General features: G+C 51.8%; 2 protein-coding genes across 3 annotated transcripts; both read right to left on the bottom strand.

The window, feature by feature from the left end:
• Positions 1 to 821: 821 nt before the first annotated feature.
• Positions 822 to 5,912, bottom strand: VPS25 (vacuolar protein sorting 25 homolog). The gene is made up of 6 exons (XM_003996902.4): positions 5,759 to 5,912; positions 5,400 to 5,545; positions 4,420 to 4,473; positions 3,702 to 3,790; positions 2,853 to 2,928; positions 822 to 1,452 (listed from the first exon to the last, which is right to left on the bottom strand). The coding sequence occupies exons 1-6, from the start codon at positions 5,809 to 5,811 to the stop codon at positions 1,340 to 1,342; spliced, it is 531 nt and encodes a 176-aa protein (XP_003996951.1). The 5' UTR covers positions 5,812 to 5,912; the 3' UTR covers positions 822 to 1,339.
• A 4,115-nt stretch (positions 5,913 to 10,027) lies between these two features.
• Positions 10,028 to 11,919, bottom strand: RAMP2 (receptor activity modifying protein 2). Of its 2 annotated transcripts, none has more exons than XM_023243804.2 (4): positions 11,669 to 11,919; positions 11,164 to 11,319; positions 10,596 to 10,704; positions 10,028 to 10,468 (listed from the first exon to the last, which is right to left on the bottom strand). In XM_023243804.2, exons 1-4 carry the CDS (start codon positions 11,766 to 11,768, stop codon positions 10,213 to 10,215), a joined length of 621 nt encoding a protein of 206 aa, XP_023099572.1. In that variant the 5' UTR covers positions 11,769 to 11,919; the 3' UTR covers positions 10,028 to 10,212. The 2 variants fall into 2 exon arrangements, with proteins under 2 accessions (XP_023099572.1, XP_023099573.1); XM_023243805.2 differs by having other exon boundaries at positions 11,164 to 11,229; positions 11,669 to 11,900.
• Between the last annotated feature and the right edge of the window lie 566 nt (positions 11,920 to 12,485).

Raw genomic sequence — 12,485 nt, 5'->3', positions numbered from 1 at the left:
CGTGTGTCCTCCCGCACTAAGAGTGAGCAAACCTGTCGGGGGGCGGGGGTAGCTGGGGGAGGCACGATGCTGGGGTTGGGAGAGGAAACGTGACAGCGGCCCTCCGGCCCTAGAAGCGTGGGGGGGAGAGAGGGGTGGTTAAGGGAAGGTTACCACCCGCCTGCAAGCCCCAGATAAGGTAGCGCCACCCCCCCCTGTTCGTCCGGAGTAGCCCCAGGCCGACAATACAGAGGTCAATGGAAAGGTCTGGTTTTCTCCCAAGCCGCTGACCCTCTGGGCTGCACAGGGATGGGTGTGTGCACCCCAGGACAAGTCCCTCCCCCAAGCCAAGGACCCGGTCACCCATCCCCTCCGCCTTCCTACCTTGGCCGCAGCCTAGCCTGGCCACAGTAGCTGTTTTTGCTCTGTGGGCTCTCCTTCCTCCTCCTTCTGTTTGCCCAAGTTCCCAATAAACCAAAGTCCATATCCGGTTTACACCCCTTCAGCTCCCCTTGGCCTCAACTACCCCACCCCGGACCAGTGGGATGGAGGGAGGGGCTTCAGAGCAGTTCAGGACTTTCATGGGGGAGAAGGGGAAGCCATGAAGTTACTCCAATTCAGAAAGCAGTCTGTCCCCAAGCTGTGTTCCATCAGCACTCCCCCACACAGCCCACCCAGCAGATGTAAAACCACAGGCCCCCTGGAGCCTGCCAGCACGGGGGCACCTTTTCATTTACAAAGGCCATAGGCCTCCTCTACCCTCTCCTAGGCTGGGATTCACTCAGGGGGCAATACTTCACAGCCCTCCCTATGCCCATTCCAGTAGTAACTTCCGACAGGAGGCAGTGGGGATGAGCTTTTTAATATCATAAAATCAGTGTCGGGCCTGGCCTCTCACTGCCAGGCCCCTTCCTGGGCCTCCTATCTTCATGTTGCCTGGAAGGCTGCCTGCAGCCAGGGCTTCTCCCATCCCCTAAGAAGGATCCAGCACCAGCCTGAGAGGGGAGGCAATAGCAGCTAAGGGGGTGGGAAGGGGAAGAGACAGAAGCTTGTGCAGGCGTGTGTATGTACTTACGTGTGTGAACACATGTGGAGTTATAGGTTTACAGACCCTGGCTCAGGGACAGTCTAGGATGGGAGAGGAGGTAGGGCAAGGAGAAGCACATCTTTTCTCCCAGGCGCCTCAGCCTCGCCCTTCCCCAGGGACAGAAACGTGGGGTAAGTGGGAAACCCATCCCTGGACTGGAGCCCTTTTGAGTCTGGTGGAGTCACAGATCCAGTCTGTGGGGTCACTGGGTCTGTCTCCTTTTGAAAGCCCTGGAAGGGTGGGAGGTAAGAAGTAAAAGGAGACAGGTCTCTGCTAGAAGAACTTGACGCCTCGGCCATCGCTGACAGTGATGATCTCAGCCTTGTGCTCCTGCTGTAGGGCCTGCAGAGCCCGGAGTAGGGTTGCTTCATCCAGTCCATGGAACTCTGGAAGGGAGAGATGGGTAGTCAGGGACACTTGGCTCCTGGGGGCTCAAGGCCCCTGAGGAGAAGTCTAGCTGGAATCTGGGACCCCTTGAGGCCAGGGTAGACATGTACCACCTATACTGCTGCCGCTGCCACCAATCCTTCCTGGGTACGCCTTAAGAGTAAGGGGTGAGAGAAAGCCAGAGTCTGCACAAAATGTGAGTTCACACTTATTTTCCCCTTCTGGGTTCTTCTGTTGGACTCAACCCTCATGTGTATCCCCCACCCATGTGCCATTAGTATCTGATGTATGAGAGTGACACCATCTACTTTTGGGCCACAAAGTGGGGGACAATTAAACCTAGGAACGTCAAGGTCCTTGACACTGGACACTGACCCTAGTTTGCACACCTGTACCCATTAGGAGCACCTGTCCTAACACAAAGTATAGCCATACCTCTGACCAGGAGACTGTTAAGGGCCAGCACAGATATCTGCCCTTTCCTAGTTAAAAGGAACAAGGCTGGGAGCCAAGGGCCAGCTGAATATCTGGAGATATGGCAAGATATTGCAGGGAGATGTGAGAAGCAGGTGGCAAGCCCTAACAGGCTCGCACACCTCACTCCCTGCGGGGGCCTACGGCTTGAGTCAGGGAGCTTGCTTTCTGAGGAAGCCTCCAGTTTTGCCCAGCATGAGTGGTGGGCTGGGCATGGTTGTGGCACTGAAGTCATGGGGCAATGGTGGGAGTAGCAAGCAGAGGCCTGTAGGGCAGGGGGGAACAGCCAAGACCTGTAAACTCTGTTACGGCAGCCAGGGCCTGGCAGAAAGGGGAGCTGCCCTTTCCTCCCCAGCTGAGATTGGAACTTTTGGTGATCCTGGGATCAGAATATGAAGTCAGAGATAAAAAAGCTAAGAGTATATTTACACTATGTAAAAATCAAACAGTATATAAATCCTCACCTGGCTAGAAACTAAAGTATTTAAAAGGCCTAAGGGTGGGGATGGTGGTGTTGGCCCAATCCCTTCAGCTGACACCCACAAATCTTGAGCCCTCTGTAAGTATAAAGGGTGAAAGAAAGCCAGCGTCAGCAAAGAATGAGATTTCAGGCTTAATCTTCTGCGCCGGTTCCTCATTCATTATCTACACCAGGAATTCTTAACTTTTCATGGATCACAGATGCCCTTGACAATCTTTTAATATGGACTCTATCCCTAGAAAAATGCACATATCCCACTGACAAAATTTGGGGGTATTTTGCATGTAAATTCAGGTGGCTTAGGGAAACCTTGGACATGGGTTAAGAGCCCTTCTATCATGTAGTATTTGGAATTCAAAGGCAGGGATGGGAAGTCTGAATGTCAGCTGAACAAGGACTGGAGGATTCAGATGACAAAACTGGAGGGAAAGGGAGAAGCATTACCCTCATCCTCTGTGTCTTCCCCATTGGTCAGCTCATAGAGAGTGAACACGGAGTTGTTCTGGCCACTCCTGGAAACCTATAGACACAGAAAACAGTGACTGAATAAGGACCAGGGATCTCCTGGAAGGTGAGCTCACTGACTCCACCTATCTGACCCACGAATGATACCTGTTCCCAAACCAGGGCTCACTGTCACCTCGGCAGGAGTGGCCTAAAAACCACAACCCCTACAGGTGCTATATTTATACGTGTACACACATATACGGAACCACTAAACCACAGGCCTTCACATGTCTGAGGAGTGACCTCTCATTTTGTTTTCCTGTTCAGGAATAGGTGGCATGTGTTTGTTATATTTAGGTTGTTGATGCTTCTTCCCCTCTTCTCTCCCTTGGGAAAGTTTAGGGCTGGTGGTGGCTAGGAATTTGGGGAAGACAGTTTGTCCCCACACCCATACTGGTTCAGAATGTCTCATTCATATTGTGGACAGCCCCAAAGCGCCTAGTGGGGGAGGGGCCCCAGGGTTGTTGTTGTTTTTTTTTTTTTTTTGCCCTTCCTTTCCCCATTTATCTTCTGTGGCCAGAGACGCCAGCCAACAATAGTACTCATGGTTCCCAGCACTGCATTCTCCAAACATGGCCTCACATAGCCTCTGGCCTCCTATAAAGGTAGGGAAGTTCTATGGAGCCTAGGAAATTGAGTCATTGAAAGAGGTTTGCCTGGAAGACCTATACTTCCTCTTTCTTCCCCTTCCCACTTTGCTCAGTCCAGACCTAGGAACACTAGGTATCTGCTGAACACAGATATAATTCTCCTTTGCCATGGGTCACTGTGGCAGAACAGTCTCACCCACTGATAGATGAGTTTCCCCCATTCTTCCGGCCTTCGCCACATGATCAGGAAGCTAGATTTGTTCTTATCCAACCACTCCAGGTTTCCTACAAAAAAGATACTTATGAGAGTATCTTACGCTAAGAAGGGACAAAAGGCAAAACCAATGTATAAAGAGTGAAAGAGATTCAGCTTTCAGGAAGTGAAATCCAAGAATTGTTTTACTATTATTATCTGCAAGGCACCAATTCTCCTTCCACCTTTCTCCAGGTCTCAGAACACAGATGGAGAGATTTCAATAATGAATACCAATAGGGAAAAGGACCCAGGGAATTGGACTATCTTCTATATAGAACACTATGGGCTCCAAGCCAGGGGAGAGAAAAAGAAAGTTGTTAAAAGCAAAGACTCATGGGGCACCTGGCTGGCTCAGTCAGTGGAGTGGGTGACTCTTGATCTTGAGGTTGTGGGTTCGAGCCCCATGCTGGGTGAGAGAGATTACTTAAAACTAAAATCTCAGAGAAACGTGGCTGGCTCAGTTGGTAGAGCATGGGACTCTTGATCTCAGGGGTTGTGAGTTTGAGCCCCATGTTGGGTACAGAGATTACTTAATAAATAAAAGTTAAAAGAAATAAAATAATAATAAAAAAAAAAAAAAGCAAAGACTTGTGCCAAGCTGCCCTCAGGAAAACCCAACTAGGAGGAAAAATAAGGAAATCTGAGGACCTGAACCCACCTTTCTTCCTCAGTTCCTCTAATACAACCTGGATTGATTCCACAGGAAGCTTCCCTGGTTTAAAGTTAAGGGAACAGCATTGATGGAATGAATTAGGTGGGATAAAAACTCTTGAGGCCAGTCTCATGCGAAGAACCACCTGTCCCCTTCCTCTCCCTCCCACACAATTATATGTGCAATTCCCCAAAAGGCTATAAATTGGCACTTCCTGGATAAAGGGGGGAGGAAGGTAAAGAGATACTAGTTCAATTAAAAGGAAGAGCTTTATGGGGGCACCTGGGTGGCTCAGTCGGTTAAGGGTGGGACTTCAACTCAGGTCATGATCTCACAGTTCCTGAGTTCAAGCCCCGAGTTAGGTTCTGTGCTGACAGCTCAGAGCCTGGAGCCTGCTTCGGATTCTGTCTCTCTTTTTCTCTCTGTCCCTATCCCACTTGTGCCCTCTCACTCTCAAAAATAAATAAACATTAAAAAAAAAAAAAAAAAAAAGGAGAGCTTTAGAAATGAAAGGCACTCCCTTTTGTCACCATCTGTCTCCTCTTCTTCCTTCAGACTTTCTCCACAGATATTTTAGCTATGAATCAGGAAGCAAAAACAAATGACCCTTACTTCCTGGGAGAAGGAGAGTGGGTGGAGAAAATTACTTAAGGTAGTACCAGAGTTTGAGCTTCACTCAGAAGAGGACAGGAGATTCAGAGTCAAAAGGGCTCAGGTTGGAAAACCGGGGACTTGGCTTTGGGTCAGAGATTCTAAGCCCGGAATGACACCTGGGTATTCATCACTACCTAGGACTGGAGGGTCTGATGCTGCATTTGCATTGGGGGTTGGGGCTAAAATGGAAGTCAGCTACACATATGGCTCCTTCCCAAGTCCAGTCTGGGTGGGAACCTGCCTACTGGGGTGAAGGGGGTGTGAAGTCTGGGCATGTGTGCAAGTGCAGAAGTGCGTGTGTGTGGGCTGTGGAAGAGCCTGAGGGAGGATACGCTGTAGCTTCACGTTGTTGAAGAGCGGGCTCTCCTGAGCTTCCATCACCGTCATGCTGGACTGTTTGTGCAGGCGGCAGAAGGACAGGACCAGCGAGCACCAGGCGGCCAGCTGCTTCTGCCGAGTGTCCACATTCGGCTGCAACCTGCCGGGTGAAGGGGGTGGGGCGCAGAATTAGAGGGCGTGAGAGGGCGAGAGGCAGCACAGACGCAGGCGCGTCTGGGGGACAAAGTGAGGGACTAAGGGTGGTGGCGACCGGGTCCTTTCTCCCCCTCCCCATTTGAAGCATCAGGGCTGAGCCCGGGGTCCGGGGCAGGGGAGGGAGGCACAGCGGGGCTTCTCGGGGTCTGAGCCTCACGTAAAGAAGGGCGGGAAGCGATACTGCCACGGCCACTCGAAACTCATCGCCATCGTAGTAGCCCAGGAAACCCGGAACCTCCGGGCAGAGGACTTCCGGCCTCCGCTTCTGCACGTCCGGGCAAAAAGCACAGCAGAAAGGTTCCGGAGGCCTTTCCCGAGAAGGGCCGCCCAACGGAAGGTATCTTGCTTCTCTGCCAGTCTCTTGCTATGAACCTAAAAATCCGTACCGTTTAGAGCCCAGAGAAGTCTCATTCAGCTCTAGAAATGGGCAGTGACTTCCCCCAAAGCGGCATAGCTTGATAGTTTGTTTCACTCTGCTAAGGCTTCTTTTAATGTTAACACGTGTTAGTTGCATTTAACTTCACTCACAATTCCCCAGCCTCCTCAATTACTGTGTCCTTCGACTCCACCATTCCCTGGTCTCCTGCAGCACCCATGGGAGCATATTTGTAGCTTTTATTGCTGAAATGGGTCAGCTTCCATGATTCACTGCTGCCGTTTTGGACCACAGCCATCTATCTCTCACATCCTCACCTTCCTAGTCTCAAGACTCCGGACCCATTGTGGTCGTATTTGACTCCTTACCCAGCCTAGACTACCCAATTCTGTCTGAACATGCTGGCTGAACCCCAGATTCCCTGACTAACCTCACTGCTGGGCTCTCGGTGCAGCCCAACACTTTTATTGACTCCCTGTCACATCCCTCCAGGTAACTCTTCACATTTTTCCGGTCGTCAAGTCATTCCACCTGTCTCCGTCTTCCTTCTTTCTGCAGAATGCCTTTCTCTATTTTGTGAACTTGAGGCCGAACATGTGAACTTCTTAATCTTTCCCTTTTTGTCCCTCTTTGTCACCACACTTAATGCATCCCACAAGAATTTCTCTCCACTTTTACCCCTTCATTTTGGATTCAAAGGAAGAAGTGTCACTCTTCCTTTACAAGGCCAACCTTTGGCATATCTTCTTGCCTCTCTTTTCCAAGTGCCTCCAGGACTTCTCTGGGTGTCATCTACCCTCTTTTCCTTTCCTCTGGCTCCTCTCCCCTAGTTGACAAATATGCATAGGCCATCCCTACTTGAAAATATGTACAGTTTCCTTGACTCTGTCACCCTCTCAATTTCCTATCCGATCTTTAACCTTTCCCCCACCCAAGTTCACCCTTCATTGTGCACAGTTCCTGATCCACAGTAGTACCCAGCAAATATTTGTTGTATGAATGGATGGACCATTCTGTTGACAGTGTTCTTTCAAAAGGCACTATCTCCTTTGCTTCCATGGCACTGCTTTATCCTTGTTCTGCTACTGTCTCTCTGATCTTTCTGTCTCATTTCCCCCTCATTCTTTAAGTGTGTAATTTTCCATGGGGCACCTGGGTGGCTCAGTTAGCTAAGCATCCAACTTTGGCTCAGGTCATGATCTTGCGGTTTGTAGGTTTGAGCCCTGTGTCAGGCTCTGTGCTGACAGCTCAGGGCCTGGAGCCGGCTTCTGATTCTGTGTCCCTCTCTCTCTCTGCCCCTCCCCCACTTGCACTCGCCCTCTCTCTCTCTCAAATATAAACATTAAAAAAAATAAAATAAGTGTGCACATTTCCTAAGAACCTAACCTCAGCTTTCTTTCCTTTCCTTTTCTTTTTTTCTTTTATTTATTTTGAGAGACAGAGAACCATGCGAGCAGGGGAGGTACAGAGATGGAGAGAGAGAATCCCAAGCAGGCTCTGCACTGTCAGTGCGGAGCCCGACTTGGAGCTCAAACTCATGAGCCATGAGATCATGACCTGAGCTACATTCAACTGACTGAGCCACCCAGGTGCCCTCTCAGCTTTCTTTTCTTTCTTTCTTTTTTTATGTTTATTCATTTTTGAGACAGAGACAGAGAGACAAAGTGTGAGTGAGGGAGGGCAGAGAGAGAGGGAGACACAGAATCTGAAGCAGGCTCTAGGCTCTGAGCTGTCAGCATAGAGCCCAACATGGGGCCTGAACTCATGGACCTCGAGCTCATAGCCTGAGCCAAAGTTGGAAGCTTAACCGACTGAGCCACCCAGGTGCCCTTTTAGCTTTCTTTTCAATACATCTTCTGTCTTGAGAACTTTCATCCTTCTCATGGTTTCACTTGACATTTCTGTGCAAAAGATTCCTAAATCTGTATTTCCAGCTCCAATCTCTTTCCACCACCAACACCCCTCCCATTTCTAACTCTCTGTGGGACATAAAAGCTTGTTCCATTTTTAGCTCATATTGTAAATCCCTTTCTTCATGCCAGCTTCTCTCCCTAATGGCCATTTTCTACCATTACTTCCATCATTGTCCTAGTAACTCAGATGCAAAGCCTCAATCAGCTCTAACCTCTCCTCTCTTTCATCTCCTTCATATCCAAAGTCCCTCCCCTGTTTTTAATCATTTCTTCTACTTTTTATTTTCTATTTCCCATTCATCACTCCTTTGACCCATGTCCTCTTTTTCTCAAGCCTGGATTATCACAATATTTTCCTAATTCACCTGTTTTCCTATTCTCTTCCCTAGGGGAAATGCACTCCATCCTAAGGCCTAGTCGTGTACAAACTCTGCAATCACCCTCCTGTGATCACACCTCAGCTAGGTGTGACCCCTCCTTTTTTTGCACTTAGATAACATTTGGTTTGTATCCCTTTCGTGACTCTAATCACACACTCCATTGCTTTTGTTGATTGGTACACATGTCAGCTCCCGTACTAGATGGAAAGTCATTGAGAGCAGAAACCAAGTCCTAACTTATCTTTCCAACACAATATGCCATACACAGTATTTTATACCAGTATGCCCTTGATGTACATTAGTAAAACACATGAAGGCAAATATGGGCCAAAAGGAGGATAGATATATCCCCGGGGAAGACCAATGCATTCATGGGAACAGAGCAGAGACTTATCTCAGGTGAAAACCCAAAATGTCCTAGGGAACAGGTATGCCCCTAGAGAGACAGATATGCCCTGAGAGAAGTCTATCTCAGAGGATGAGTAGATACATTCTAGGAAGCATACAGACATCTATCTGTGGAATAGACAGGCATGTCCCAAGGAAATGGATATGCATGTACTCAGGGAGGCAAATATTTCAGGAAGGAGGGAAGGAAAGTCCCTGACAAGGCTCCACGTGCCACAGAAAATAAACAGGTGTCTTTATGGAGACCAAAGTTGTTCTCTAGTATTTTTTTAATGTTTATTTGTTTTGGGGAGAGAGAGACAAACAGAGCACAAGCAGGGCAGGGGCAGAGAGAGGACACACACTCCAAAGCAGGCTCCAGGCTCTGCCTGAGCTGTCAGCACACAGCCTGATGTGGGGCTCGAGCCCACAAACCATGACATCATGACCTGAGCCAAAGTCAGACACTTAATTGACTGAGCCATCCAGCTGTCCTTGTTCTCCAGTATTTTTGATGATCTGGAAGAACTGAAGATGAAGGTTCTCTGGGGAAAACTGGGCCTCACTGTCCAGGGAACATGTAAGAGTATTCATATACAGAAATGGTGAGTTCAGAGGCTAGGTATGTCCCTAGAAAGTGGGAAGGTGTCTTAGAGGAGTATCAGTATGGCTTAGGAAGCTGATAGAAGGGTTTGCTAAGAACTAATGGTTGCTATGGGGATGACAGATGTTTGATTCCAGGGTCCAGTCTCCTCAGCTTTGAGCTTCTTCCAGGTCATATCCATCTTCTGGCTGTTAGCTCCAGTGGACACCAGGGGGCAGTGTGCTAACAGGCTGTAGGCCACACCCCCAGGGTCCAGGACAATGTAGGATGAGGGCCAGGGACCTGGACAGGGAGTTCTGTGGTGGAGTTAGTAGAATAAGTCCCACTGCCTTTCCCTTCAATCCTGAGCTCTTTAGGAATGAACTCTTTTTGGTCATATCAAGGTTTCTATTCCTAGGCCCTGGGAGTAAACTGAGGCATGAAAAAGAGGAAAATTCAGAGCCCCTAGGCAGTCCCCCTTCCTTCTCACAGGAGTCACAGCAGAGATTCCACCCTTGCCCCTTCCCCCACACCTCCCCAGCTGCCATCCAAGCCGGAAGGGAGTCTCTTCCTGCAGGTTTCCTGGTGTTGGTTTTGGATAAGGACAGGAAAGGCCCAGCCCTGGGAGGAAGCAGTGTAGGGGGTGGCTTTCAAGTGGGGGGAGAGGAATAGTGAGGAGCAGGCAAGTGAACAAAACAGTGCTGGTATCCAGATTTCCCAGCTCTGCTGCCCAGAGCTGTGGGAAATGGTAGAGACTCTGGGATGGGGAGGGGATAGTACCAAAAAAAAAAAAAAAAAAAGTTTTATTTTGAAGACTACAAAACTTGTGCCACCACTGGGCTTCCATTTCCAGCAATTCAAGGGTCTGTGGTGGGGGTGAGAGTGAGAGAAGGAGGCAGGGAGGGGAAGAGAGAGACCTGGTGGTGGCAGGGGAAAGGAGTAAGATGACTGCTAATAGCTCATACCACCACCCTAGGCCTGGGCCTCGCTGTCTTTACTCCTCCACACCACAAGGGTGACAAGGAAGGGGATGAGGCAGATGGGGGCTATGATCATGGCCAGAAGCACATCCTCTGGAGGGTCTGACAAGGTGGGCTGCATCAAGGAGCAGTTGGCAAAGTGGATCTGGTGAGTCTCAAAGATGATCTCTTCTGCCAAGGGATTGGGGAAACCCAGGCCAAATGCTTCTGCAAAATGCTCCAAGCAATATTGCAGGTCGCTATAGGGCCTGGAAGCAAGGGAAGACTAGAGTGAATATGGGGTTGGGCCCAGAGAGAGGAATACCCCACACTCAAGGCCCACACACAAGGAGCAGGCCCCACCCCTGGTCCAAGCTGCCCTAGCACTGCCCCTACCTGCTAATCATGGTCCAGTCGCACCAGTCCTTGGGGATAGAGTCCATCTGCTCCTTATAAGATTGCCAGCAAAACTGGGCATTCGCCTTATAGTCCTCCATCTTGTTCTCTGTGGGCACAGATGCTGCACACTGACCACACCCCTGGCCCTCCCTCCAAGCCCTCAGGTCCAGGTACTTCCACTGTTCCTGTCTTCAGACATGGCAGTCACCAGGAACAGCCTCAGAAAGTTTCCCAAGGAGAGAGTCTCAGCTCAGAAAAATGTTAATGCCTTCCATGTGCTCAGCACTTCCCAGCCTGACGGGAACATCCATATACGTTTTTTTCTGGGGTCTTCTAACCCACCTGAGGTGAGCCAGCTCAGAGCTGGGGGGGGGTGGGGGGGCGGGGAGGGTGGGTTGTGGGCTGAGAGGGAGAAAGACCACAAGGAACCCCAGGAGAGAACGGAAGGGTGTTTAGTGCGATTTCATTTGGGGTTGGGGCCTGCCTTGTGGGAAAGGGACCCTCCCCACTGACCTAGCTCTCCTCGTTGCCCTCGGCCACCTTCCCAGAGTCGCGCGGTACACACCTTCTGACTTCAAGCTGCCTTCAGTGGGAAGAAGCTGAGCCAGGGACTCCTGGGGCTTCAGGACAGCTGTGAGCAGAAATGGGGGAGGGAAGGAGGATGGCGGGGATCTAGGCGGTGGAGCCTGGAGGAGGGGTCTGAGACCCTTGGAAGGCAGAGCTACTCGCAGAAGAGAAAGAAGAATAATCCAGGCTCCCAAGGGGTGCTTCAGTGACTGGAAGAGAGGGCTGATACCAGCTCCCTCCCACTCACATCCAGACCCCAAACCCTCTTCCTCCAGGCCAGCCCCAGACCTCCCAAGACCTCTCCGCCGGGCCCCCGGCACCCCACGTTCCTCCAAGTGGGAAGCAGTTCGCGCTGCGCCTTCACCGAGGTGGAGCCGGGGACTGTCGGAGGACAGCGCTGTTCCGCCCTCACCCCGGGGCCCGTTTCGGCCTCGGCGGTCCAGCCCCCCCTCCCCTCCGGGCCTCCCGCGCCTCCCGCCCGAGCCCCGGGGCGCAGCGCTCACCGCCCAGCAGGAGGAGGAGGCGGAGCGCTGCCGGTCGCCCCGCGAGGGTCGTAGAGAACCGCGGGCCGCCGGCGGCGCGCTCTGCCCGGAGCGAGGCCATCGCGCGGCTAGCAGGCGAGGAGGGGCGGTGGCGCTGAGCCGGGCCCGGGCGGGGGCGCCTATATCCCCGGCCCAAGCCCCAGGAAGCCGCGCCGCTTCCTCGCAGGGGCTGGGACGGCTGCGGCCACGTGGGGGGCGGGGGCGACGCCCGGGGCCCGCGGGCCGGAGGGGGAGTCGATGCCCCACCCCGCCCCGGCGCCCGCCGCTCCCTCCGGCGGGTCGGCGTTGGCCCACTCTTTCTTCTAGTTCACCCTGCGGGGCTGGACAGCTCCCCTTGTAACCCCAGAACCGGGACGCATTTCCTGGGCTGAGCCGCGTGGCGCCCAAGGACTCTCCCGGGTCTCTGAGCATCCGCTCCCGGGACCCTAGTCGTCCCCTTCTCTTTCGATGCGGGGGCTGAGGAAGGGGGTTAGCGTGTTGCTATCGCGGACCTGCAGAAGAAAGGGGCTGGGAGTTCAGAGGGCCTCTCCACGCCGCAGTATCTAAGGAAGGAGGTTGGGGCTGTCTTGGGCCGTGGGGGAAGGGGCTCCTGGAGCTGGGCTCAGAGTTCCCCTTCCCCGGGAACACCCACTGATGTCAACTCACCCGCCAAAACTGGGGAGGAGGAGATGAGGGAGCCAGCCCTCCAGAGTCAGGAGAAGGCCTGGGGATCCGGGCAGAGGGGAAACCAAAATCCAAATACCCTCCCTTCGGAGGCACCTCGATCCACACATCTGAT

This window comes from Felis catus, chromosome E1, assembly GCF_018350175.1.
Source record: "Felis catus isolate Fca126 chromosome E1, F.catus_Fca126_mat1.0, whole genome shotgun sequence".
NCBI classification, from domain to species: domain Eukaryota; kingdom Metazoa; phylum Chordata; class Mammalia; order Carnivora; family Felidae; genus Felis; species Felis catus.
Note: the sequence above shows the minus strand (reverse complement) of the source record. Positions and strands in the feature narration are given on the sequence as shown.